Raw genomic sequence first — 27,561 nt, 5'->3', positions numbered from 1 at the left:
TATATAATCTAATGTAAAATAACATGCATATATACATGTATACATTATACACAAAATGTATAAGTTTAAATATATACAGGCCAGGCCCAGGTCGAGCCTGAACACAAAACCCAGGCCCAAGCCTGGAATTTCCGGACTGGGCTGAAATAATCACCCCTATTTCCAGCTCGGCGGGTAGATGCATTTATAAGCTGTTTTCATAAGGTGGTGATTGGAGTCATGGTATTGCCATCCCTTCGCTTCCACGTAAGCGTACACAGTAGTAAACAACTAAACATTGTGCTTAATGGCCAAGATAAAGAACCTATCAGTCAAGCATGCTTAATGACTAAGTAGGTGATGCTCTAGAGGCGCCCATGAATTGTAGGTATTAACCTACCAAGAAAAAGCATGGTGTGACTCGTTGTTGTGAATAACAATGAAAAGATTGAGCCTTCATCAAAGCTTTTTCTTTATCTATCCTCAAATTTCACCTCTTGTTATATAAGTGAGAGATCTTTTCTTGTCAAGACTTGAATTACCATTGAGAAGAAGAAGAAAAAGATGCATCACCCTCCACCGCATGAGCAACATGGTCCGCCCCATGACCGGCCCCATCCTGAGCCACCGCATGCACACCCGCCGGGTCCTCCTTACCCCCATGATCCTCCACCTCCCCATGCACCTCCACCTCCACCAGGTCCTCCGGGTCTCCATCCACACCCACCGGGACCGGAAAACCCACATGGGCCACCACCACCTCGCTAAGCCGCTAGAAGTTGAAGACCTCTTGCGTTATAGTTTGTATTTTGTTCTTACTACAGGCCCACCTCTACTACTTTCTATCACCCTGGTTCCTTCTGTTACTGAAGTTCATGTTAATCTCTTATGCTGTGTCATGATGCTATATATAGCTACTAGTTTTACTATATATCTAATTACTATACCACTTGTCTGATGATTCCTGATGCCTATGGAAACTAATGATATGTTTAGTTATTTATAGTTTGGATTCCCTTGCATAGATCATTGTGGTGAATATTCACTAGGGTGGTGTTTGATACTATTGCTGTTTCTACCTGAAACGTTTTGGGTTTATCGAACCTCAAAACATTCATTTTTTCAGTTGGAGTGATTGCTCAATAATTTGGCAACTGGATTTCAAGAATGACCACTGCCTCTAAGGATTTGAGTCTGAATCTCCTCCCAACTAAGAAAAAATCGTTCCAACATGATCTGTGTCACTACATCTCCAAATAAGACTGGAACCCCCACCATGACACAGATCATGTTGGAAGTGTGTTGGGACAACTTTTGTTGGGAGGAGATCCCAACTTTGCAGATTCCACCTCTGCCATCTGAGATTGTCTAGCCCACCCAGTTTTCTTCATTGTGAGCTTAGCATTGGCCTGGACAACGTCGGCCTCTCTCCGATTCTCATATCTTCACCTTTGTTTTTGTCATCTCTTCCTACTTTCCATTTCCTTGCCTTTATGTTGCTGCAACCATTGTTTCCACATCGATATTCACCAGTCTGCAATGTTCAGCCTACATTGAATTCGAATTTGCTCCTCACAGACCACATCTTACACCAACTTCACAGCACATTACAGCTATGTATCAAGGATCTCCCCATGAATGAAAACATGCAAGTATGAACTCCTGATTATTTCCCCATGAATGATCTTATACAAATACAGGACATATTCCCGATGTGTGGTTACAAGTGCTGTGAGGTGCACTCTGTAATGAGCAAATCCAGATTCTCTTGGAGCTTGGCTCCACTATGTCAGCCTTTCACGTGGTTGGCAGCCTCCATTTGGGTCTTCTGGCCAAGTCAAGAGAGAGTCCAGATCTGCTCCTCACAGAGCGTTCCTCACACCAATTTCACATTATGTCCTGACCATACATCGGGAATATCTTCCATACTTGTATTCCCAACACACAGTGGGATGTAGCTGTGAGGTCGGTGTGAGGAGTGCTCTGTAAGGAGCAGATCCCAATTCCGAAAGTAGTCATGACCAGGAACGTCAACCAGCTGCTTAACAGTTTACACTATAGATTAGAAGACCGAATTGATTGAGTTCAAGCTGGACCTTCTCGAAAGATTCTCGTTTGAACTCTTTGGTTGGTGCCATCGAACTTTAATCTTTGCCGCCCAAATACATAAAACCAGAACAAAAATAACCTACGTATGAAATAGCCACAGACAATAGCACATTAATTGGATGAGAATCATTTCATTAATCTTATCTCATGCCATGGTTCAATACAGATCAATGTGGACATGTATCATCATTGCTATGCTGATAAAAAAAATGGTCTTCATGGCTCTCATCCAGTATATCTATATATATATAGAAAATCAAGCTCTGCAAGAAGAAAAAGCTGTGGGAAGATTATTACACCACAATCACCTGATAGCTTCCATATAATGATGGATCATCCTTGGCATCATTAGCTTCTTCTCCTGTTACTGATCCTTGTAGCACTTTTTCCACTATTTCTTGATAATGATGCTATTGGTAAATGGCAAGACTGAGCCATCTTTGATTTCCTTTGAATTTGGTAATTGCTCCACCGTATTCTCTGCCTCAATTTGCAACATCAAATCTCTGAGCTGTCCAAAGTCATAGAACAGAAGTTACCCAGGAGCCATTAGTATTTTAAGTTGCACTATAATGCATGTCAGTAGAGCATGATGCCAATCTCTACAGATAGACCAGTGTGCCTTACCTGTTCCTCCAACTCCTGTATTTTTTGGGCGTTCAATGACAGAGCCTTTTTTTCCCTGAAATCAATCAACATTGATAGTCATCATGCTTAAATACGCCAAAGTGGTAGGGGGGGGGGGGGAGGGCGTCACTGACTTATTATTCTATTTGTGCTCTATGATACATAAAATGAAATGCTACACACATTAGTATGCTGTTCATTACGTATTTACTTGGATTACTGCTGCAATACTTAAATTATTCAGATTCAATGGATTATTACTTACATGGATATCATAATACTTGTTTGCTTGGACGGTTGGACTCATTACACTATTGACCTATTGATTATTTGTTTGGATCCTTGTTAAATGAAATTTAATGATTAATAAGCCTTGCTAATTGGTGAATCGAATTTGATTAAATTCTATATGGAATATTTAATTTTTTTTATTACATGTAATTGCCCTGTAAAATAAATGATACAAATGTTTCATTATATGCAAAGTTCATTACTACTGGCTTTTTTTAGTATTTCTTACAACAAGAAATCAAATAGCAAATGCGGATCATATCCAATAAATTATAGGCTTTATTGTCAAAGAATACCTCTGCTCAAGTGACGCCTAGGTGGTTTTCCTGTGTGCATTTAAGCACTTGGGCAACAAGCAGTACCAAGGTTCCAAATTTCGATACGTATCGGCAGGCTACCAATATGCCCCTACAGGGGGTGTTTGGGGTTTAACCTGGTTCAGAGGGTAGAAGGGTCTTAGACCGACCAATCTGAACCAGGTTCACAAAGAAAAGAAAGAGTAGCAAGGGCCGATACAGCCCAATACGCCCCTACCAACGTATCAGTCTGTATCGATATTTTGAAACTTGGGCAGTACTCAGAGGATTTGGATTAGCTAAATGTATTAGCTGTGTGTAGGGCTGTCAACGGGTCGGGTCTGGGCCGGAACCAACTGGAACCAGAACTGACCTAACATGAAATGTTGAGGACCCAGACCCAAAAGGGCCTGTAATTTTTGGAACTGGAACCGAACTGATCAGTTCTTGGGACAATCGGGTCTAACCCGACAGGCCTGATTATAATAAATAAAATATATATATATATATGTTTAATATATATTAAATATTCTATATATATATTTATATATTATATATAATTTATTTAATATATTATACATTACAGATACCAGGTCGGATCTGAATCAGTTCGGGACTAGATGGAACCAGTTCCGAACTGATAGTAATCGGGACCCTATATCAGGACCCGGAACCGACCCGCCAGTTCCACTTCCCAGAACCAGAACCAGCCCAATTGGTTCGGGTCTGTCATTGACAGCCCTAGCTGTGTGACAGGCTGTGGAACCAATGATAATGCCCAACACCAGTGATCAAAATACATGGGGCCCACAGTGAGAGGTTGAATGGTTATGGCCCCTAGCCCCATGTATTTTATGAGTGGTGCGGAGTGTCATGATTGGTTCCACAGCCTGCTGAACAGCTATTGCTTTCAGCCAATCCTATCTCCCCTATGGCCCTATCACCTAGTCTCACCTTGTTGCCTTGAAGACTATGCTATCTACTACTCCCCCTTACAAGTTATATGGTTCAAAGAAACAGACAAATCATTCTATAGGACTGAATCATTCTCCCTCTCCAATTAAAAGGACAAATCTTGAAAAACTCCAAGGTTTCTAAAATATCATTATTCCCTGAGGTTCCATGTCAGCTTCACTTACCTCCACATTACTAAGTCCATTGCCTAAACAACTGGCATCGTTTAGTAGTACAATCTAAAAGTATTTTCCCAAGCTACAGGTAGAACTCCTTTTGTGGTATACTTTTCAATGAAGCCATATGTTTAAATTACCTCAAAGTGATGGATGGGAAGCTAGTGGACAACCTCTTTATTATCACAACCTACCATGGAGAAGGAAAACAATATTTACAGCATTCAACAATTAAGAACAGGTACAGAAAGAACCCTAATGAATAATAGGATGTATGATCAACTAAGAGGTTTACCTTTGTCTATCCTTGGAAACCAATCATATCTGAGCCCCAAAACACAGTGCCCTATTTACCCCTTGCTTTGCTAACTGGTTAGCTATACCATTTGCCGACCTAGGAGTCCATTGAATTATCAGCTGCATGCCCCTTGAGAACCTCCTGAATTGTTTGATTTTGTTTCTAGAAAACCAAGGAGTCTTCTCATTCTGTTCCAGCCAACTTATTACTGTTTTGGAGTCACCTTCAGCTATTAGCTTTCTCACCCCCATCTCCATAGTTTTCTGCATCCCGTAGATCACTGCATTCAGTTCTGCTGTTACAGAATCACACAATCCACTGGGGCCTGAGTACATGCCCATAATCACTCCACTTTCATTTCTTAAAACCCTCCAATTCCAGACGAACCCGGATTCCCAAAGGTGCTTCTGTCAAAGTTTAATTTCAGGAATCCTAACTCTGGTGGGTCCCAAACCTTTAGTGTCTTCCTCTTGGCTGAAGTTGAGGCTGCAATTATTCTCCAGTTCCTTATTATATCATCAATAGAGAAAGCTGAAAACAACTCCAGTGTCTTAATCCAGAAAACCACTTTTGCCATAATCCCTTCAATTAATGCTTATTTGCTCCTTTTCTTTTCCTCGAAGATAAGTTCATTTCTTTCATCCCATAAAGTCCAGATTGCCGCTGCCCTTGTACACCTCCACATTATTCTTCCCCTCCTTTTTGACCAGCTGAAGGTAGAAACATAAAACAACTTGTCCAATCTGTCCAGAGTATTCCACCTGCACCCAATGAGAGAGAAAAACCAATCCTATATACCACAAGCAAATGAACAGGAAATGAAAATGTGATGAGCAGATTCACCGTTAGATTCATACAAGCAGCACCAATTTGGGTAAAGGCACCATCCGGGTCTCTTTCTCTGTAGCATATCGCAAGTGTTGATTGCTAAAAAGGGACTGGTTGAGGAGGCAAAGACAATGATTTGAAAAAGGAAGCACAGCTGAAAACCCCAGAAGGATGTAGAGTCCAAATTCTATCATCCTGTTTGTTTAGGTCAAGGAAAACCCCCTCAAGAATGTGTAGTAGGTTGGAAACAAGGCCCAGTTCTGTGTCCCTCACATTTCTGCGAAAGCCTAGCTTCCACCCAGTTGAAAATTATACCTACAGTAATTCAAATAATGCAAGAAAAGAAGAAAAGAGAGAAAGAGAAGGAAGAAGAAAAGAAGTTTCAGCAATAGGTTGTGGAAGAAGAAAAGAAGGGAAGAGAGAAAAGAAGAATTTGAACCTCTCTCTCTAGCCCCCTTTCATCACTTTTATTAATAATTCTATGTCTGAGTACAATTACTTGGATGCCCTTAATGGGGTGGCCATAACTAAAGAAATAATTAAACAAAATAAAAAAAAGGCCCATAAAGCCCATAACTAAGAAACATAACTTTTAAACACTACTTAAAAGAAATAAAGAACACTAGGGCCCATTCTCACTACACTCCCCCTCAAGCTGAGCATAGATGTCAATCATGCACAGCTTGAATAATGTTGAAGCTTTGCCTTTGGGATTACATAATGTTGAAGCTAGCTGCTCTTCTAATGCAATGAAAGGTAGCCAACCTCTCCTGAAGCCACTCTCTCCCATATAAAGTATCTGTCTACCTCAATGTCTGGACGAGTCATACATAGATAAAGAAGTTTCCCCAATTAGCTGATGACACTCTCTCCTGAAGCCATTCCTTTCTAATGCAATGAAAGGTAGGCACACCTCTCCATGAACTGGCTAATGACACTCACAACATATTAAATGTCTGGACGAGTCATACATAGATAAAGAAGTTTCCCCAATAATCTCTGAAACACTCCCTTGTCAACTAAAAGTTTTCCATCATTAACTGAGAGTTTATGATTCACATCAATAGGGGTAGAGGCAGGTTTAGCACCAAGTTTTCTAGTCTCAGTAAGAAGGCCTAGCACATACTTCTGTTGAGAAATAAGGATACCTTCCTTGGACCTAGCAACCTCAATGCCTAAAAAATACTGCAACTCCCCTAAATCTTTAATTTCAAATTCAGAACTAAGAAACTTCTTGAGAGTAGTAACTTCTTCTGTATCACTTCCGGTAACCACAATATCATCTACATAAACTATAAGGAATGTCATCAAAGTGTCTTTTCTCTTAACAAAGAGGGTATGATATGATTGAGTCTGAGTGTAGCCGAACTGAACAAGAACAGACCTAAACCTATCAAATCAAGCACGTGGAGATTGTTTCGGGCCATAAAGTGCTTTCTTCAATCTACACACCTTACCCTGCATTTCCTTGCCATATATACCAGGAGGAAGGGACATATATACCTCTTCAATGAGATCACCATTCAGGAATGCATTCTTAACATCAAATTGATACATAGGCCAATCATAGCTCACAGCTAAGGATAAAAGAACTCTCATCGAAGTCATCTTAGCAACTGGAGAAAAGGTCTCAATGTAATCTATCCCATATACCTAGTTATTTCCCTTGGCAACAAGCTAGGCCTTATACCTCTCAATTGACCCATCTGCATGATACTTGATAGTGAAAACCCACTTGCACCCAATAGGTTCCTTCCCAGCTGGTAAGTCAATAATATCCTAGGTATTGTTTTTATGAAGGGCTTCTATTTCAGTAATCATAGCATCCCTCCAATCTGGTGTGGCTAAGGTTTATGAAACAAATTTTGGGATGGATTGAGAGGAAACGGAGGCTAAAAAGGCATGGTAGGATGGGGACAACAAGCTGTAGGAAAGGTGTTTGGAAATACAATGAGTTGTACATTTCCTCCTACATTTTCTCAAAGCAATGGGTAGGTCAAGGTTTGGAAACGAGGGAGATGGTGGAGGAGGTGATGGACATGTCCTCTCTTCAGTAATTGGGAGCGCTCGAGTCTCAACTGGAGGTGTGGGATCAACCTACGTTTACCTTAGCCTTTGTCGTTGGTACCACCTCTGGAGAATAGGATGAGTAGAAACAACTTAAGGACTAGCAGGAGGAGGGGGAGGAACAGGAGTGGAAGACCTCAAAGGAGAAGATTCCTCCACGGGAATGGGGGTAACTGTGAAGGGCTCAACATAAGACTCAACTGGAGTTGGCAAAGGAAGAGATGAAGAAAACAACTCGAGAGATCTCTCCCCCTCAAATGGCTATAAAAAGGAACCGACTCTGCAAAGGTGACATCTATGGAAACAAACCGGGTGACACTAATGAGATCAAAACAACAATACCCTTTTTGTGTGGACTTGAGCCTTGGGGTCAAACTTGTATCTTTTGAAACTGGGAATGTGGACATAACAAGTGCAACCAAAGACCCTTAGAGGAATAGAGAAAATCTCAACATCAAGAAAGAAGACTCCAAAGGGAGATTTTAACCCCAAGACTCGAAAAGGCATGCGGTTAATAAGGTATGTAGTTGTTAAAACTGTGTCACCGCAAAATTTCACAAGAACATGGGTAGCAAAAAGAATGCTCCTTGCAACTTCCACAATGTGTCTAATGAATAACACCAAAATTCTCAAGATAGGAGGTAAGGTCCTTCTCAAAATATTCCTTAGCATTGTTTGACTAAAATATTTTGATGCAGGTATTAAACTGAATGAGTATGTGTTCATGGAACTATTGCACAAGTTTAGGCACTTCAGCCTGAGAGTGCATAAGGTAAATCCAAGTATATCATGAAAAATCATCAATAAACAAGATGAAATATTTATACCCACCCATACATGGTAAATAGTAAGGCCCCCACACATCATAGTAAACAATATTAAAAGGAATAATTGATCTTTTTATTACTTGAAGGATAAGTGCTTTTACAATGCTTTGAGAACTCACAAGACTCACAATGAAGACTCGATAGACTAATTCCATTAAATAACTCTGGAAACAACTGACTCAATGAAGAAAAGGACAAATGACCCAAACGACTATGACATAACATAATACAACTAGTGAACTCTAAAACAAATGTAGTTCTCTTAGGTTGTACTTGGCTCTACTCAGGCATGTTTAACAGATAGAGTACATTTGCTTCATAGCCACTCCCCAATCACCTTCTAAGATTCCATGTCCTGAAAAAACACAATATGAAGGGAAAATATCACACTGCAATTCAAGGATTTAATCAAATTACTAACTAAAAGCAAATTGGTATTAAGTTCAGGTACATGAAGAGCAGATGATAAGGTCAGGGCATTATAGGTCTTAATGTCTCCCTTTCCTATGATAGGGGCTAGGGAGCCATCAGCAAGGGATATCTTATCCCAATCAGGAAAAAAGTTGGTAAGAGGTGAATAACTGTGGAACACTAATCATATGGTTAGAAGCATCAAAATCAATTATCCAAGGGGTTTTATGAGTACCTGATACAAAAACATGATGCACAGTGGCACGAATACCTAAGTGAGCATATGTAGAGGAAGGAATAGTCTCTGAAGGATTGGTGCAGAGCTTGATAATGTTGTCTTAGACCCCACTAGGGCGGATTCTAGAATTTGAACACCTAATCCCAATGGCATTTTCTCTTGTGCTTCGTTCTTCAAAGTCTTAAGTCAGTCCACCAGTCCTACCTAGTCCCCTTTTCTTGTTAGTAAGGTTCGGTGCAGAGCTATACCTCCTAGGGTTGGTAGTTTTTGTTGGGAAGCCTATCTAGAAAGAATCAACACTAGTGATCTACTCCAAAAGAAGAGACCCAATACTTTCTTGTCACCTCAGTGGTGTGTTCTATGTAAAGCAGATGGGGAGACTGGTTTTCACCTAATGGTGTCGTGCCACTTCGCGAGGTCATTGTGGGATTGGGCTTTCTCCTTATTTGGATGCAGCTGGAATCCCCCATCAGACATGCAGGGCCTTTTCGCCCCCTCCTTTAGGTGGGTTAAAAAGGGGAAGGACAATGTGGAGAGGACTAAGGGCTGCAGTATGTTGGACACTGTGGGAAGAAAGGAACTTCAGGATATTCTCAGAAACTCGGAGAGGGGCAGTAGATTTGAGGGCTATCATACAGTTTAGGGCGGTACAGTGGTTGAAATCTCTGGAAATATTCATAGATTACACTGTGGATGACATGTTGAGGAAGTGGGGTGAAATTGCAAGTTGCACGCAGACCAAGTCAATAATGAGTGTGGCTTGGACCCCCCCACCTAGTGGATTCTTGAAATTAAACTTTGATGGATGCAGTAGGGGAAACCCAGGACAATCAGGGATCGGGGGTGTTTTTAGAGATGAAAATGGGGTCATTTCTGCTATGTTCTCAAGCCCAATTGGAGTGGGTGACTCCCTTAGAGCTGAGATATGTGCAGTTATGGAAGGAGCCCGGAAAGCTAAGGAATTGAACATCAAGAAACTTATAATTGAAGGGGATTCAGAGGTGGTGATAGGGTGGCTGACCAAAGAACAAAATGATCTTTGGAAGTATAACAATGAGAAGAGGAAATTCAAATGGCTGGTGCGAGAAATGGAAGTTAAGACATGTTGGATTAAGAGATCAGCTAATTCCCTAGCTGACGGTTTAGCAAAACAAGGGGCAGAAAGGGATTCCTTGTTTTGGGCTAAGTTGTAATGTTAGTGTCCTTGTATCCTTGTATTTTCTTCTTTCCTTTCTTGAAGTTCTTTGTGACTCTTGGAAGATAAGTGTGTTTGTCTTCCACTTGTAAATTTTCTACTGATGAATTAATGAAAGTGTTATTGATCAAAAAAAAAAAATTGTCTCTGAAGGAGCTATAACAATGGACTCCAAGTGACTGATGATTCGGTCATACTTCTCATATTCAACCTTGGCGGCTGCAAGTTGTTCTCCCACTGACTTCTCTCCACCCTATCCTTGTTCACCTTGTGAAGAGGTGGCTACATTTGCATTTCCACCTTTTCCAATTTCAACCATTTTCCCACCCAATGTTTTAAAACAGGGAGGCGTGATGCAAGGCGTTCCACTACCTAGAGACGTGAGAAGTAGTTTAGAATGCAAGGGGCGTAAGCCTTCCGAACACAAGGAGGTGTAAGCCTCCTTAAGAGGAGGGGGAGGTTAGGAGGAGGATGAAGAGGAAAGAGGGATCTCATTTATTCTTTATTTTTAATAAAAATCTTTTATATTAAGAAGAATAAAGACGCATAACATTAGTTGACAGGGGGAATCTCATTTTTCCCCACCATTTTTTTTCTTGAATCTGGTAGGAGCGAGCTCTGGATGCAGCTTCCAACATGTGTCTTTAGTGTGTTTAGGCTTCTTGCAATATTCACAGATAACATCTTTTTTCCTAGTGCTAACCTTTGGCTTCATCCCCGCATTAGCATAGTGATCAACATGCAGCTCAACAGACTGAACCTATCTTCTGCTCTCCTCACTGCTTACTATAGCATATTCCTAAGATAAAGTCACTTCATCCTTTGCTAAAACACTTTGCCTCACAATATCATACTCCGAGTTAAGTCTAGTGAGTAACTCAAAGACCCGATTTCTCTCCACCAACCTCCTATATGTTTTTGCATCCTTTATGCAACCTCAAACAACAGTCTCCATTAGATCAATCTCTTTCCAAAGAGATTTCAGCATAGAGAAGTAGACTGCTAAGGGCAGAAAGGGATTAAAAGATCAGCTAATTCCCTAGCTGACGGTTTAGCAAAACAAGGGGCAGAAAGGGATTCTTTGTTTTGGGCTAAGCTGTAACGTTAGTGTCTTTGTGTCTTTGTATTTTCTTTTTTCATTTCTTGAAGTTCTTTGTGACTCTTGGAAGATAAGTGTGTTTGTCTTCCACTTGTAAATTTTCTACTGATGAATTAATGAAAGTGTTATTGATAAAAAAAAAAAGTGGACTGCTAAGTGCTTCTCCCCTTGTCTAAGATTATTCACATCATGCTTCAATTTGTAGGCCCAAGCAACATTAAGCTTTTGGGAATAGGTCTCTGTGACACTATCCCACACTTCTTTTGCGGTTTCCATCCACAGGTAATGCTGACTAATGTATGGTTACATAGAATTTACTAACCAACCCACTACTATGTAGTTTTCCTGCATCCACCTTTCATAGGTAGGATCATCCTCCTCCGGTTTCTTCTTGCTCCCGATAATATAACCCCATTTTTCTCTACTACACACATGTATCTTCATAGATTGAGACCAAGCTAAATAATTGGTCCCATCTAGCTTCACAGTAGTCATAGCCCTAAAAAGATTTTCCATTAACCCCCCATGTCCAAACTCGGAATCTGTGGAATATTTGGTCTCTCCTCCAGTTTGCTCCATTGAGTAAACCAGTGCAAAGGAAAATCAAATTAGGACTTCACTATGCTAAATTTATTGTTCTAAGCAAAGAACAACCTCTTAACCCCCCCCCCCAAAAAAAGAATTAGGGTTTCACAAGGTCCTGTGGGATGAGAAGGAAGAGAGAAATTTCAACCGCCCCTTCCAGAGGTTCCAAAATTCAAACCAACCAAAACCGCCCCCAATAGAAATCAAAAGGCTTACCTCTGATCCCCAAGTGCCTGGTTCAAACTGTCTCTACGACCTGTAACAATGTTTCTCCAGTTATCTAGGGTTTTCGAGAAAAATATCCAAGAACCTGCCATGGGCTTCAACTAAGGATGAAAAACCTCCACAAAACTCTCCAAAAACCTTCCTAACTGGGCTGCATAAGTAGCTGATTGATCAACCGATCAGTTCTCCATACACACTATGTATGGGCAAGGAAAGGAGAAAAAAGTCAAAAGTGAGAACCTGCTTTGATACCAAGTTGAAAATTGCACCTACAGTAATTCAGATAATGCAAGAAAAGAAGAAAAGAGAGAGAGAGAAAAGAAGAAAAGAAGTTTTAGCAATAGGTTGTGGAAGAAGAAAAGAAGGGAAGAGAGAAAAGACGAATTTGAACCTCTCTCTAGCCCCCTTTCATCACTTTTATTAATAATTCTAAGTCTGAGTACAATTATGTGGATGCCCTTAATAGGGCGGCCATAACTAAGAAACATAACTTTTAAACACTACTTAAAAGAAATAAAGAACAGTTTATCAAAAAAAAAAGAAATAAAGAACACTAGGGCCCATTCGGCCCATTCTCACTACACACCCGAACCCATTAACTGAAGAAGGGAGCAAAAACTCATAAATTGGTCTACCCTTAAAAATAGTACAAACCAAGAATAAAACTCACGAAATAAACCAGATCATCTAAACAAAGTCATGACATTTTTATGGTACCCAATGTTAGCATGGACTCTCCTAAATGGATAATGTGCCATGTCAAAAATGTGTCCAAGTCCAATGCTCCATAGATTCTTGAGGGTACTTTTACATAACATTTCCTTTTTCATCTCCGAGCTTATTTGACATAAATGAATAGTTAATCTACAAGGTGAATACATTTTTTGTGTCAAATGTCACTTGGTAACATTGGAATATTTTTTTGTATGTAAATAATGTTAGAATTCAAAAATTATGAATTATTTTAATTCTATATACTTTTCCAGAAACGTGCCCACAAGTCCATGTTTTCTCATCTTGCCAGGCCAAGCTCTTCAACATACATTTAGGGTTTTTTTTAACCGAACCGGTACTACCGGTTTTTGGAAAACCGGTAACCAAAACAGAACCGAAGCCAATCAGTTGACTGGTTGGGTTAACCGTCGGTTCGGTTTGTCAATTTTTTTTATTTTTTTGTGTCAAATGTCACTTGGTAGCATTGGAATATTTTTTTGTACGTAAATAATGTTAGAATTCAAAAATTATGAATTATTTTAATTCTATATACTTTTCCAGAAACGTGCCCACAAGTCCATGTTTTCTCATCTTGCCAGGCCAGGCTCTTCAACATACATTTAGGGTTTTTTTTAACCGAACCGGTACTACCGGTTTTTGGAAAACCGGTAACCGAAACAGAACCGAAGCCAATCGGTTGACTAGTTGGGTTAACCGTCGGTTCGATTTGTCAATTTTTTTACTTTTTATTTTTTTATTTTTACAATATATAATATATAAATATATAATAAAAAATTATAAATATATATATATAATATTATATTTTAAATAATGAATAATGTATCATATATTATAAATATATATTTATATCTATAATGCATATTTATTAATTTATAATATATAATATATATAATATACATAAATATATATAAAATATATAGAAATATATGTACCGGTCAGTTCAATTAAGCGCCGGTTTTCTGTATTGGTTAACCGAAACTGAACCGGTGCCTTCGATTTTTAAAAACACCGAACTAACCGGTTCGTTTAACCGATTTTTTTGTTCAGTTTCTATCGTTTTTTCGGTAAGCTCCGTGTTTTTTTTTTTTTGCTCACCCCTACACACGTTGGAATCCAACTCCTATGTCCATATCCATGTAACACTGGCAGTATCATATAGAATCTTGTTTCTGTAAGGGCATTGGAAATTTCGATCTCTGATACCCTTTGCTGTTTTCAGCACAATATGCCTTATTGATTTGGGGTTATCACTTCAATCTCTTTGGGGTCGATTTTTTGTCCCCTAAAGACATGCAAGATTTCCTCTAGAGTTAGCACCTTTGTCATTTCAGCACCAAGGCAAGATTAAGTGAAAATATTCCATGCATACAGTCTTCTATAGATTTAGGAAGATTTCCTCTGATGATAGTTCTCCAGAGCTATGTGTGTTCCTAGGAGGTGATTGAACTGATATCTATCAAAGGTTTACCTTGAATCCAAAACTTGGATGTCCCATTCCAGCTAGGGTTTTTTTTTTTTTGAGCATAAAGGTAAAGTATTGTATTACTTGTAACAAAATATTCCATCCTGCATAACAAGGCACTATGCAGCTGCCCATATCTTTCCTATACATTTTGTATAGATCAAAAAGGAGCTATAAATTTTGTTCCTAAAAAACTTGTGTTCCTACCCACGAATGCTATTTTCCCCAAAAATCTCAGTATAGTATCTTCTGAGCTGTATTTTTCTTCAAACAACCTTTTATTTCTTTTCCTACAGATGATCTCCACACCACTGCTGCCAGCCCTACCCCCCATATCACCTTGTCTTCTTTAGACAATCCTGTTAACTGCCAATCCCTTAATAATGCAGCTAGATCCTTTGGGTAACAGAATTGAGCTTCAAAAAGGCCTAGTAATTTTGCCCATAAGCTTCTAGTTAACCTGCAATGTATTAACAGATGATTTGGGTCTTCTGAAGATTCCGTACACATAACGCATCTGTGGGGTTACACCACCATTCCTTTTCTTGCCAACAGCTGTTAGACATTTCCCCAAAGTTGCAGCCCACACCAGAAAAGCAACTTTGGGAGGGGCTACTGAATTCCAAACTCTTGCCTCTGGGAAGCTTTCCAAATCCTCTATACTCTCAATTAGCCTGTTGTAGAAAGAGTTGAATCAGCTGACTGAAAAAGATTCTGGCTTTTCCATCAGCCATACCCTTTATCCCTTTTTGACTGATTAAGTGTGACATTGCTGATCATTTGCATTAATTCTATAGACCACTGCCCTGCCTCCCAGTCATTTAGATTTTTTCTAAATAAGGGACACCACTCTCCTGGGATTTCTCCTTGGAAAAAGCTTCAGCAATCAAACCATCTTTATTTTGTGTAATCTCGTACAGTGTAGGGAACCACTCTTTAAGGGGTCTATCCTCATACCAGGTGTCAAGCCAAAATTTAACCCTCAACCCTTCCCCCACCTCATAGTTGATCCCCTTTCTGAATTCTCTGAGAGATTTCTGAATTCCCCCCCCCCCCCCACAAAGCATACCAGCTAGGATTGGACACTGCTTTATAAATAACAGTGAGATGATCATAATAGCTTAGTTAAGAAGACTGTTAGGATTGGTGATTTGTTGAGGCTGAGTTCCAATTCATCTTGCATGACCTCACAGCAACCTTTTCCATTGATTTTGAAAAGATCATCACTGAGTTAAACTCTCAAGTTATCACTGGCTAGATGAGAAATTCATTAATGTCAAAGGTGTGAGCACCTTCATATCTAGGCTCATTCCCTTCTTACTGCCTATTTGAAAACCGATCCAAGATGATTTAATCGACCCCTCTTTCTTCTCAAATCTCTTTTAGAATCTCTAATGTTCAATTGGGCTTATTTTCTAAATGGGATTTTCTCTCCTACATTTTTTAGCCAATCAATTTCATGTGAAGAGAAAAAGGAGAAGCCCTTTAAGTGATTACCCTCCAAAAAGAACAGCTAATTTTGTAATTTTTCCACCCAAAGTTTCAACAATATTGAGGACATTTTGGGACTTCATTCAATGCATCACACCCCAACACATGCATAAGAAAAATAAATAAATACATAAAACAACTATTGGGGTATAAAGAGGCCATGAAGATTATTCAAAAAGGGGGTAAAAACTGTAGTGCTGATAAACAAGCTAGGCATCAACGACAGTTCCATTAGTATAAATACAATATGTTCCAACCTAGTCATCAATGACATTTATGCTCCAGCTTGTGTTGAAATCTATTTGAATCTGTGTTTGACTTTTTGTATGGACAGAAAGCATGCAGTACCCTGGCTTCTAGATTATCCTACACCTAAGGCACTCCATGTAATACAGTAAAGAAGACAGATCATTTAGAAGTCTAGTCTCATAAGCAAATAGTTCGGTACCATTTAAGAGAATAAAGAAAGAAGGGATTATAGCTGATAGGGGCAACTTTTGGGCCCTAATATCAATAAAAAGAATCCTTTTAATATAATTTCTAAAATAGGTTAACTTTTTTTAAAAATATATCAAATAAGGGAAAAACACTGTTCATCTTCTTCCTCCTCCAAACATTGTTCATCTTCTTATAACACCGCTGGAGAGACTGCTATAGCTTACGACCAGATGGCCAAGAAGATCCGAGATCATAAGGAAAAGCTCAGCTTCTCTTCTCTGAAATGAAAATTTTGGTGCCCTCCTATTCCCCCTAAAATCAGTGCTTTTTTGTTGGGAAGTTTTCCATAGTTGTATTAATACCTTTGATGTACTTCAAAGGAAAAGACCAAATTGGTGCTTGTCCCCTAACTGGTGTGTCCTGTGTAAATTGAGTGGTGAGACTGCTTTCCACCTTCTTATATCTTGCTTACTTCCATTTTTGGGTGCAGGTGGTCCTCTCCTGACAGGGTGGAAGGTTTATTCAACCCTAATGGTATCAGTGGTAAGACAAGGAGGGGAAAGATTCTTTGGAGGTGTACTAGAGCAGCAATACTTTGGACTATTTGGGAGGAAAGAAATGATAGAATATTTGAAAGCAAAGAAAAATGCAAGGAAGCTTTAGTTGAAACAATAACATTGAGAGTGGCACATTGGGTAAAAAGCTTGAAGCTGTTTTCAGCCTTCTAGGTTGAAGACTTTTTCAGGGTTTGGGGACTTGTTGTTGCTTCATCAGATGGTTGGGAGAAGCTGAACTTTGATGGGAGTTGTGTGGGTAACCCAGGCCCTTCAGGTATTGAGGGAGCTATCAGAGATGAAAATGGATTCATTATTACTCTGTACTCCGGTCCTGTGGAGAAGGGTGATGTGGCAAGGGCAGAGTTTCTAGCTGCAGCATATGGGGTTGAGAAGGCTAAAGAGTTGGGGATTAATAGACTGATCATCAAGGGAGACTCAAAAATTGTGATAAAATGGTTGCAGAAAGGGGAGGGGGTGATAATGGCAGTTGAAGAATGATTTCAGAAGATTTAAATGGATGTCAAGGAACATGTCAATTCAGGTGGGATGGGTTAGGAGATCAGCCAACAGTTTGGCAGATAGCTTAGCAAAGCAAGGGGTTCAAAGAACATATATGTTTAGGGCACATTTGTAATTCTGTCCTGGGTCAGCTTACTAAGTTGATTTCTTTTGCAACTTCTTGTGTATCCTAAAGCATTTTAATTAATGAAATTCTTTCAAAGTTATTGATCAAAAAAAAAAACTTCTCTTCTCTGAAATGAAGCCTGTATCGATTCCATCACCACAACCACCACCAGCAAAGAGACAATGCTGCTTCATCCCCAACTCAGCCCAAAAGGGTTTTTCGGCCACAGGAGGACAATCGGATACTGCCATGGCCACATCCTTTCCTTTCAAAGAGGAAATATTCTACAATCAACACACCAGGAACTGAAAAAGCAGATCTCTAGCTTGGAATCGTTCCTGGAGCTTGAGCTTGAAGCAGTGGAGCCGGTGGGGAGTGTGGAATTGGAAGCCACACACAGACGCCCTTCTGTGGGTCGCGTATCTCAGCAGCCCATTTCCCCCACGGCCTCTGTCAGATACCCCTGTAAACTGCTGATTACAGGAGAAAAGGAGGAAGAAGACCAGAGATGGGGAGGTTTGTTCAGTGAAAGGAGGAAGGAGAATAGTGTTTCTACCCTTGTTTGATATTTAAAAAAAAAAAAAAGTTATCCTATTTTAGAAATTATGTTAAAAATTTATTTTTATTGATAATAAAACCCAAAAGTTTTAGTAGCATGGCTAAACAATACCCTTTTTTTATATTTTTTAAAAAAGTTATCCAAATACCCCAATTTTCATATCCATTATTGTCAATAGTTTTAGTAGCATGGCTAAACAGAGGTGTTCGAGCCTAGTAAACAATACATGGCATCTAAGACCACCCTAGTTGTCCAATAGCTGAATTGGGATCCAGGTGATAATGATGAGAGAATGGGAAACTAGTAACTAACTTTGAAGTACTACAACGGTCTAGAAACATATTAGTCTAATAGAACTCTGTTTTGCTTCACCATTATACAAAATAATTTACATGAAGAGAGCATACCTTTCTTCAATTTCCAGAATCTTTGCTTTCCACATCTCTTGGTTTTTTAAAAGATTCTCACTGATCTAGAAATAGAACAAGAAAGTATGACTTTTTCTCACATAACAAATAAAGGTAATTAATTCACTAGGAAAAATGAAAGATTAATAAATAGCATACTACTAATATCTTGTCACATGAGAATATATCAGACTTAAATATGCCACTGTAAGGGAAGCAGAGAAAGGCACTTACATCATCAAGAAACTTCTTCTCTTTAAGACATTTATCCAATTTGGCTTGCATCTTTTGTAATCTGAAATTTTCTGCCTTTTTGATAGCTTCAGAAATTTCTTTTTCTGTCTCCTCCTTCACCTCAAGCAGTAGTGACTCAAAATACTACTAGGGGAAAAACAAGGTAAAAAGATTAATCAAATATCCAGACCAACAAAGATAGATTACCTATTGTGCCATTATTTGCAAAATCCATCAAATGAAACAACAGTTTATACTAGAAGCCTTGAACTCGATCTTAATATTATGATTTCACATTGTAGGATAATGCAAATCACATTTCTATATTCAACTTAACATTATGCTTCAGGATCAAATGGTGACAAATGGTCCTGACAGCACTTTGCTCAGAAAATGAGATAATATACTTACTATTCTTTGGTTCTCAAGCTGTGTCATAAGGAGATCATTGTACTCATTAACAATCTGTTGAGAAAATTAGATGGAAAAAGAATAGAAAATGTTAAAAGTCTTACATAATAAAATTGGGAAAATGCAAATCACAAAGAAGCATTCAGTAAAAGAAAGGAGGAAAACAATTACAGCTTCAACTTTACTGTTGTAGAGAGCCTCGCTGATTTCAGAATCTTCGCGGTATCCACAACCTCCACAGCTGTCATCAGCATGACAACAAGGAATATTTAACTCCACCAATTTTCCATCAGTTTTTGATTGAATCAGACGGTGAACGTAATTGTCTCCAACATAATCCCAAACACGTTGGGTTTCCAATTCAAGGGAATAGCAGTGTTGTGTATCTTTCCAATGTCGAATAGCATGACCTTCTTTATACCTGAAGCAAAATGCTCCAAATAAGAAAAAGCAACAGAAAAATATTTTATAAGCAAACAAAAGTTGGCCACAAGGATTATAAATCATTAAGTTGTATTATTTTGGAAAATAAAGTTGATTACCTTCCACACCCAACAAAGCCACAAATAACACAAATCCAGAGGTTATCAGAAGTTCCACAAATGGAACATGTTGACTTCTCAGGCTGTTGCTGGCAATATCGGCAGACCTGAAGTGTAACAAATTATGTGAACTGCTAAATAATTTTCTCGGAGTATTCTCATTTTTCAAAAAAAAAATCAAGCAACTAACACTCCGAAGCTTATGAACCAAGTCAAAATGAGCAGTAAAAATATATGAAATAATAAGTATTGAAAATTTGAATGAATTTAACCTTCTGCAAATCAAGAAGCCTAGAAATGATCTATACAGGTGAATTTAGGACTGTCAAAAGATCAAATTATGATTCAAATTAATGTTTTAAAATGTGGAGGCATGAAGCAAGGAATTTCACCATTCTAAGGTGTTAGGTTAAAACCTGATTGCAAGAGGTGTAAGCCTCTCGAGCTTGGATTTTTTAATCAATAAATAATTAAAAATAAGATAAAATAAATAAAGATATAGTAAATGTTTCATAATATACAAAAACTATAGGAATTAGAAAATTTCCTTTTTCATTTTGTAATAATAAAATCGTCACATTTAAATATAGAATTGAAGTATCATAGCATGAGTATCATCATCCATAATTATATAAGTATCATCAAACATCATTATATTACTTGCAAAGTCATACATCAAAACTTCAGAATTAACAACTAACATAAATTGCACAACATTATCATGAACAATTATGTCATCTCATATTCAAATAATTGCAATGCATTAAAAGAAGTCAAAGCCCCCACTTATATTTAAAACATTTTATTATAATAAACAAATCTGGTGAGTTTTCATCCTCTGTATTATGTTAATATATAATGAGAAACACAATAAAATAATGCCCCCACTGTTATTTATAATATTTCTATTATAAGAAACTAGCTTAAAAAGTAAGAACATATGCTACTGGAGGTGTACACCTCCAGCCATTTTTTAGCGCCTTTTAAAACACTGTTTCAAAGTGATCAAATTGAGCTAGATACCAATCTAAATACCCCATAAAAACAATATGTTCTACATGATCATGGAAAAAACCTTCAAAATCCTTTAGAATTAAGACCCAATTACCAACATCCTCTTACCCTTTTCCAATAGGAGGTAATCTTTATACATAAAAACATCGGTTCAGTCATTCCAAATGTGCCAACATAAAGGAAAAGAAAGAAGGTTCCACAGGATGGAACATTGAACACAAAATCCACTTGCTGCCTGAGGAAATCAACATTGGAATGTCCCTTCGGAATACCTAATCTCTCTTGAATAGACACAAGAAATGTAACCAAACTTCATAGGTAATTTTGCAATGTAGTAGCAGGTCCTTGATGATTTTATGGAATCCTAAACCACATCATACAGGTAAAAATTAGACCAAATTCAGATATAGCTTATAGGTATAATATGACTGACCCAAATCCACTTTATTTACAATTATTGGAGAATCACTGCCTTTAAGCTTAACTTTTATATTTTTCAATTCTCCTCTCCATCTTCATTTTTTCCTTAGGCAACTATTTCTGTTTCTTTCTCATGATGTTCCCTGTATACAGAAAGGACATGACATGGATATGGAGTGGAAATGGAAATTACATTGGATTTAAATTCCAGAGACAAATGTAGCAGAACATTCTCTTTTAGACAAAATCATCTGTGTAGGCACTAGAGTCACTTTGTATGAGTCATTTTGGAATGTTAAGACTTCAAAAGATATAGGTGATCTTTACTTTTTGAAAGGACAGGACTCAAGCTACAGATTACTCATGCCAAACTTCATGGTAAAACAAGATGTCTCATACCAAGAAAAAGGAAGAGTTTAACTTTCTAATTCATCATCCTTCTAAACAACTTGCAGTGAAGGAAAAAGGAATAAAAAATAAATACTTACCAACGATACATTCAATTGAGAAAAAAATACACTAAAGTACATAAGTTGAAGAAAATGGAAATAGAATCAGTTAAAACTTTGACAAGTAGAAAAACTACTGCCTTAATAGCTCACCGGACAAGAAGAGTCTGTCCATTTTGAAATACAAGAACAATGGAAAGAATGATTGCAGATGGTTGTGAGAATTCCACTCATGTCTTGGTCTAATCTCTCTGCAAGTTTTGAGAAAATTAATAAGGAAATTATTTTCTTGGCCAATAATAGAAACAATTGATTAAGCATGATTTAATCAGTTAGCTCTTATTTCAAAAAATGATTCATCAAAATGTACAATGAGATACAATCAATCATTTAGAGATAAAACCTCTTATCTCCACCCTATTTCCAATTAATTTACAGCTGTGTACAAAACATTTCATATCTCATCCACCACTTGTTTTGCTAGATTATCAGCCATGCTATTGGCTGCCCTTTGTACCCATTGAACTCTCACTTCCATTCCTCTAGTTATCAAGCCTAACACGGAAAGATCACATCAAAAATATAATGACAAGGAAATGTCTTACTGTTATCCTTCATAAACATTTTCCCCTTTCTTTTTGGATAAGTCTAGACATGCAGTCTCAAGTGGCTCACTATATATTTTAATTTTTTATTTTATTCTTTTGAAAAAGTGTTCAGTAGAATTATAGAGGTTTGCATAGCAGGGAAATTTAGTTCAAAGAAGGGAAACTAAAGGTAAAGAATTTAAATATAAGGGCAACAATGAACAATTTCAAAGTTCAAACATCAGTAGCAAAAATGAATTCTATTCGAGTCCTCCTTTCTTTGGTACAGCATCTGTACCAAAAATGAATTCTATTCGAGTCCTCCTTTCTTTGGCAGCAAATCTGGATTGGGAACTTCATCAGCTAGACATTAAAAATGCTTTTTTGAATGGTGACTTAGAAGAAGAAGGGTATATGATCCAACCTCCAGGTTTTCATGCTGAGAGAGATGAGCAGAAAGTATTTAGACTGAAGAAATCTTTGTATGGGCATATGAGAGTTGAGGTTTACACTGATGCAGATTGGACTGGTTCTGTGGATGACAGAAAATCTACTAGTAGCTATTGTGCTTTTGTTGGGGGAAACTTGCTTACTTGGAGGAGTAAGAAACAAAGTGTGGTGGCCAGATCGAGTGCAGAAGCTGAATATAGAGCCATGTCTCATGGTGCGGCAGAACTTCTATGGATAAAGAATCTCTTGGGTGAATTGGGCTTTCATCTCAGTGATCCTATGTCATTATACTATGACAATAAGGCTGCTATTAACATTGCAACCAACCCTGTTCTCCATGATAGAACTAAACATATAGAGGTTGACAAACACTTCATTAGGGAAAAATGGGAAAAATGAGAAGTTTGCACTCCCCTACATCAGCTCTGAGGAACAACTGGCAGACATCCTTACTAAAGGATTAAATTCCATGTGGCACTATAATCTTTGTGACTAGTTGGGGATGATTGACATCTATGCCTCAACTTGAGGAGGAGTGATGTAATCTTAGTCATGTGTCGTAGGGGCACTTTTGTCATTTTACTTTTTTAATTTTTATGTAGTTACCCTAACATATAAATACAAATCCTGGGCACCACCAGCTTTTGTTTTTGGTCTAAATCTTCTTGCCTCTTCCTTCTCTCCTCTCTTCTTCTTCTATCTTCTTCTTCCTTCTCTTCTCCTCCTCTCATCTCTTGATCAAGATCTTTCTTCTTGCCGTAATCAATGTTATTTCACTTCAAGAGAAACTATTTTTTTCCACCATCCAATTAAAAGAGCCATTACCCAATGTTGGTCCCAGCTATCTGGGGTCTTAGGGTAGGTGCATAAAGTGGCCACTCTCAGATGAACCCACATCCTTGTGCTTATCAGCCCAAGATTTTACCATTACACCAAGTAATTATCCTCTTTTCACCATCCAGTTAAATTAAAAGAAAAAGAATCTTCTAATCTTCTGTGCATCCAATATTTTAAAAGCGCAAGGCGCATGCCTTTTTTAAGCAAGGCACAAATTACAAAAAAAAATGCTAAAAAGGCAAAAAAATGTCAGAAAATTCAATAAAACATGCCAAAAAAAATCAAAAATATTAAACATAATATTAATAAGAAATATAAACTTAAATTTTAGAATTAATGTTTTAAAAAACCTATTATCTAAAATTAAAATACATAAACATAACATGTAAAGTATATTCAAATGAAAATTAAAAAATAAAATCAAACATATAAAACATTTTCAAGCATGTAAAGCCCACAATCTCTTTTTTCCTCAATTGCATTACTTCAGGTAGCTAATGTAATGTAAAACATATTATGTTCCAGATTCTACAAGTCACCTTTGTGCCATGCCCCTCGAGGAAAGCCCAAACAAGTCCATGTTAGGGTCTTAAATTCTTAATTCTCACACAAAAAATAATGATTCTATAATTTTAATTGCCTTTTAAGAAGATATTTTATTAAGATGAATCATTACTTTTTGTGTGAGAATTAAGAATTTAAGACCCTAACATGGACTTATTTGGGCTTACCTCAAGGGGCGTGGTCGGGAGGTCTAGGCCGCCCCCAGCCCAGCCACTAGGTTCAAAAGAAGCAAAAAAGCGTAAAATTTTCAAAAGACACACACCTGGGCCAAGGCGCAAGGTGCATCAAGCACACGCCTAGGCGCACCATGCGTGCACCTTTTGAAAGTGTTGCGCCTAGGACCTAGACAAGGCGCTTACCCTAAAATGCACCTCGCCTGTGTGCCTAGGCACGCCTTTTAAATCACTGTGTGCATCCTAAATTTTGGCATAGGAATTTTCTTAGTAGGAGTAGGACCCATCCTATGGTAGTTCCTGCTGGCTACTGCTGAAAACCAGGGATAAGTGGTTAATTATGCAGGCCCCAATAGTTAGGACCATACCCATCCTACCCCTCCCAAGACCCCAAATAGATGGAACCAGCATTGGATAATGGTCGCCTATTAAATTAACTATGTCTTAGAAATTTCTATTAAAAAGGCAAGACGAAAATTTTGGCAAACATCAGTAAGGAACTTAAAAACCCTCGTACAAGAAAGTATGACTAAATATATATATATATATATATATATATATATATATGTGTGTTGTGTGTGTGTGTGTGTGTGTGTGTGTGTGTGTGTGTGTGTGTGTGTATGTTAAATGATTCCAACTTCTGACTTTTTTTTTTTTTTGTTCAGCAACACAGAAATGGTTTCATTAATAATAGAAAGCAAAATTACAACAAGAGGTTGTGGAAAAAAGAAAAACATAGCTTTAGAAAAGCTAACCCAACCCAAGAATTACAATTGAGCCCGATACAAGAGAGTTTTTTGTAACCTTTGCTTAGGTAAACCATCTACCAGATTGTTGGTAGTTCTCCTAACCCATTTAACTTGGATTCTCATGTCTTTTGATAGCCATTTAAATCGCCTGAAATTATTCCTTAGATGTCATGTCACCCCCTCCCTCTTCTTCGGCCAGTTCACAACAGTTCTGGAATCACCCTCAATGAGGCAACAATTACACTCCAGGCCCTGAAAAAATCTCAACCTTAAAATCTGACAAAAGTTTCAGACTTTTTTCCCAATGTGCCACTCTTAGAGTTATGACTTCTACCAAGGCTTCCTTCTTTCTTTTTCTTCAAAAATTCTTGAGTTCCTTTTGTCCCAAACTGTCCAAAGCACTGCTGCTCCAGTACATCTCCCCAAAATCCTACCCCTCCTTTTGGTACAACTAAAAACAGTACAGTAAACAATCCTACAATCCTTTCAAGCTGTCAAGAGAAGATCATCTGCATCCAAAGAGAGAAGAAAACCAAGTCCAAATAAAGCTAACAAAAGGACGAGGGATCAGGAGATGAAAGGCAATCTCACCATTTAACTTACATAGGAAGCACCAGCTCGGGGGACAAACACCAGCTTGGTCTTTTTCTTTGAAGCAAATCAAAGGTATCAATACAACTATGAAACACTTCCCAACAAAAAGCACTAATTTTTGGGGGGATGGTAAAGCACCAGACTTCCTTGACCGGGAAAGAAGGAGAAGGGCAAGTGGCTACTAGGGAATTAAAGAAAGACTTACATGAGAATAAACCACCAGGATTAAGGCCCCAAACCCTAGAATCCAAACCACCTTCTCCCAGGACCATTGAACAACTTCTATCATGCTTATTTTTTCTTTCTTCCTTTCTTTCTTTTTTTATTAACTATTTTATTAAAACATTTTAGATATACAACATATTATATCTTGATGATTATGCCTCACCTATCTAGACCCAAGCTCAACCAACTCACATGTGCCTTGAAAGGCCATTACCCAAGGTGGGTCCTAGTTGTATAGGGTCTTGATAGGGATGGACTGGATACAGACGTAACCTTCAACTTCTTTTCTTTCTTCTCTTTTCTTTTCCACAAAGTGGTTTCTCTCAGCCTTGAACCCACATTTTCACAATTTCCAGCCCAAGGCTTTACACTACACAATGGACTCTCACTTGTGCCTTAGCATAAATAGCATCTACCATAGTTGCCAAGGCGACGCCTGAGCGACAAGGCGCCCTTGGAGGCTCGCCTCGCCTAATCGTCAAGCAGTTCTCTATAGAGTGTTATAAAAAACTTTTATGTTCTTAATTTTTGAGGTTATAATTATAATATAGACATTTTTAAACTAAAATTTTCATTTTGTGTGTTTATATACTAATTTCTTGTTATTGTTTTCTTATTTGTTAGGGCTTAGTTAACACAAACATTGCTAAATGCAGTATTGAACCGTCAAAGACTTCAAAACCTGAACCAATAAGTAAGGAAGAACATAAAATGTGTCCAATCAACACATTATTTTCTTTTTATTTACTAATTTTGTGTGTTTATATACTAATTTCTTCTTCTTCTTCCACCTTTTCTTTTCGTCTTTTCCCATAACAGAAATAGGGGTTAAGCCCCTATATTTTTTGAATTTTCTTTTCTTTCTTCTTTTTCTTCTCATGAATATGTTGGAATATGTTGATTTTCTATACTTTAACATGAAGATTATACTTTTCTTGTGAAAATTATGGATATTTATTAAGGAAATATAATTATGGAACCTAGGGAACTACCCTAGGGTACATGTTTTTACTTAAAAAAAAAAATCCATCGTCTAGGCAACAAGGCGCCCCCTCCTTATCACCTAGCCTTGCCTTGGCACCTTGAAAGCTATGGAATCTACAAATCTCAGCATGAAAGATTTGTGATTCATTTTGACTCCTAGACCTTTGGGCCCTTAGTGGATTAAGGAAACCGGTTCAACTCAATCACTTGTTCACACTTCATGGATATAAATCATTTGTACAAATTTGGTCAAAATACTAAATATCGAGAATCAAGATATTATTCTAATATGGAAAACAATTCCATAGACGTAATGCAATAGCATTAGCAATCATGCTTTGGTTCGTCCTTTAAAGATAGGCTCATGAATAGTAGTAGTATAATACCATGCAAGTAATGTCAAATATATGAGTACTTATACCTTATATTCCTATATTGATTTACAATGTTTTTGAGGAGACCTGTCCCATATATTTTATTGGAACTATGGTTTCTTACTCTTTGGAACTTTCAAAGTAAATTTACTACTAATTGCATGCCAAGAAGTTTGCAAGCTAGTGTAAAACATAGACCCATAGATGGTAATATCTGATCTCTTATTCAAGTGGAATCAAAATAACCTTATCACCACAAGTGGAATCAGCCAAAAAAATTTGACTGCCCTCCTCCGCAATAACCCTTTATTAATTATTTTGAGCCAGTCAGTCAGGATATGTCATTGGCAGACTGTTGCCTATTTTTTTCACAAAATACAAATGTTTTTCCTTTGTTTTACTCAAAGCAAGAATTTTCTTTTCTCATGTGTTAAAATGTCACTTTGTTGATGTTGCCAAAAAAATCCTCAAATTT

General features: G+C 37.8%; 1 protein-coding gene and 2 long non-coding RNA genes across 10 annotated transcripts in view; all 3 read right to left on the bottom strand.

Moving 5' to 3' along the window:
- Positions 1–514: 514 nt before the first annotated feature.
- The window catches only part of BRIZ2 (zinc finger (C3HC4-type RING finger) family protein), a 28,672-nt gene continuing 1,625 nt past the window's right edge, over positions 515–27,561 (bottom strand). For 3 of the 8 annotated variants that reach the window (XM_088969360.1, XM_088969365.1, XM_088969364.1), the window contains exons 5-12: positions 21,703–21,800; positions 19,667–19,773; positions 19,296–19,545; positions 19,125–19,178; positions 18,714–18,857; positions 18,480–18,544; positions 2,716–2,770; positions 515–2,599 (exon numbers count right to left, since the gene is read on the bottom strand). In XM_088969360.1, coding sequence (XP_088825486.1) covers positions 2,480–2,599; positions 2,716–2,770; positions 18,480–18,544; positions 18,714–18,857; positions 19,125–19,178; positions 19,296–19,545; positions 19,667–19,773; positions 21,703–21,800 — 893 coding nt within the window. In that variant the 3' untranslated portion in view covers positions 515–2,479. Of the gene's footprint in view, positions 2,600–2,715; positions 2,771–8,503; positions 8,808–18,478; positions 18,545–18,713; positions 18,858–19,124; positions 19,179–19,295; positions 19,546–19,666; positions 19,774–21,702; positions 21,801–27,561 lie in introns of those variants that run through there. The other 5 variants (XR_016107149.1, XM_088969361.1, XR_016107150.1 and 2 more) reach the window with 5 other exon arrangements.
- LOC148869551 (uncharacterized) lies at positions 4,569–4,862 on the bottom strand. The gene is made up of 2 exons (XR_016107151.1): positions 4,728–4,862; positions 4,569–4,622 (listed from the first exon to the last, which is right to left on the bottom strand). It is a non-coding gene; the product is annotated as an uncharacterized LOC148869551 (long non-coding RNA).
- LOC148869550 (uncharacterized) lies at positions 5,363–5,726 on the bottom strand. Its single transcript, XR_016107152.1, has 2 exons — positions 5,588–5,726; positions 5,363–5,491 (listed from the first exon to the last, which is right to left on the bottom strand). It is a non-coding gene; the product is annotated as an uncharacterized LOC148869550 (long non-coding RNA).

The sequence above is a fragment of the Nelumbo lutea genome, chromosome 2, assembly GCF_056320005.1.
Source record: "Nelumbo lutea isolate HS-2025 chromosome 2, American lotus-T2T, whole genome shotgun sequence".
NCBI classification, from domain to species: Eukaryota; Viridiplantae; Streptophyta; class Magnoliopsida; order Proteales; family Nelumbonaceae; genus Nelumbo; species Nelumbo lutea.
The sequence above is the reverse complement of the archived record's forward strand: the minus strand, read 5'-3'. Positions and strand labels throughout refer to the sequence as shown.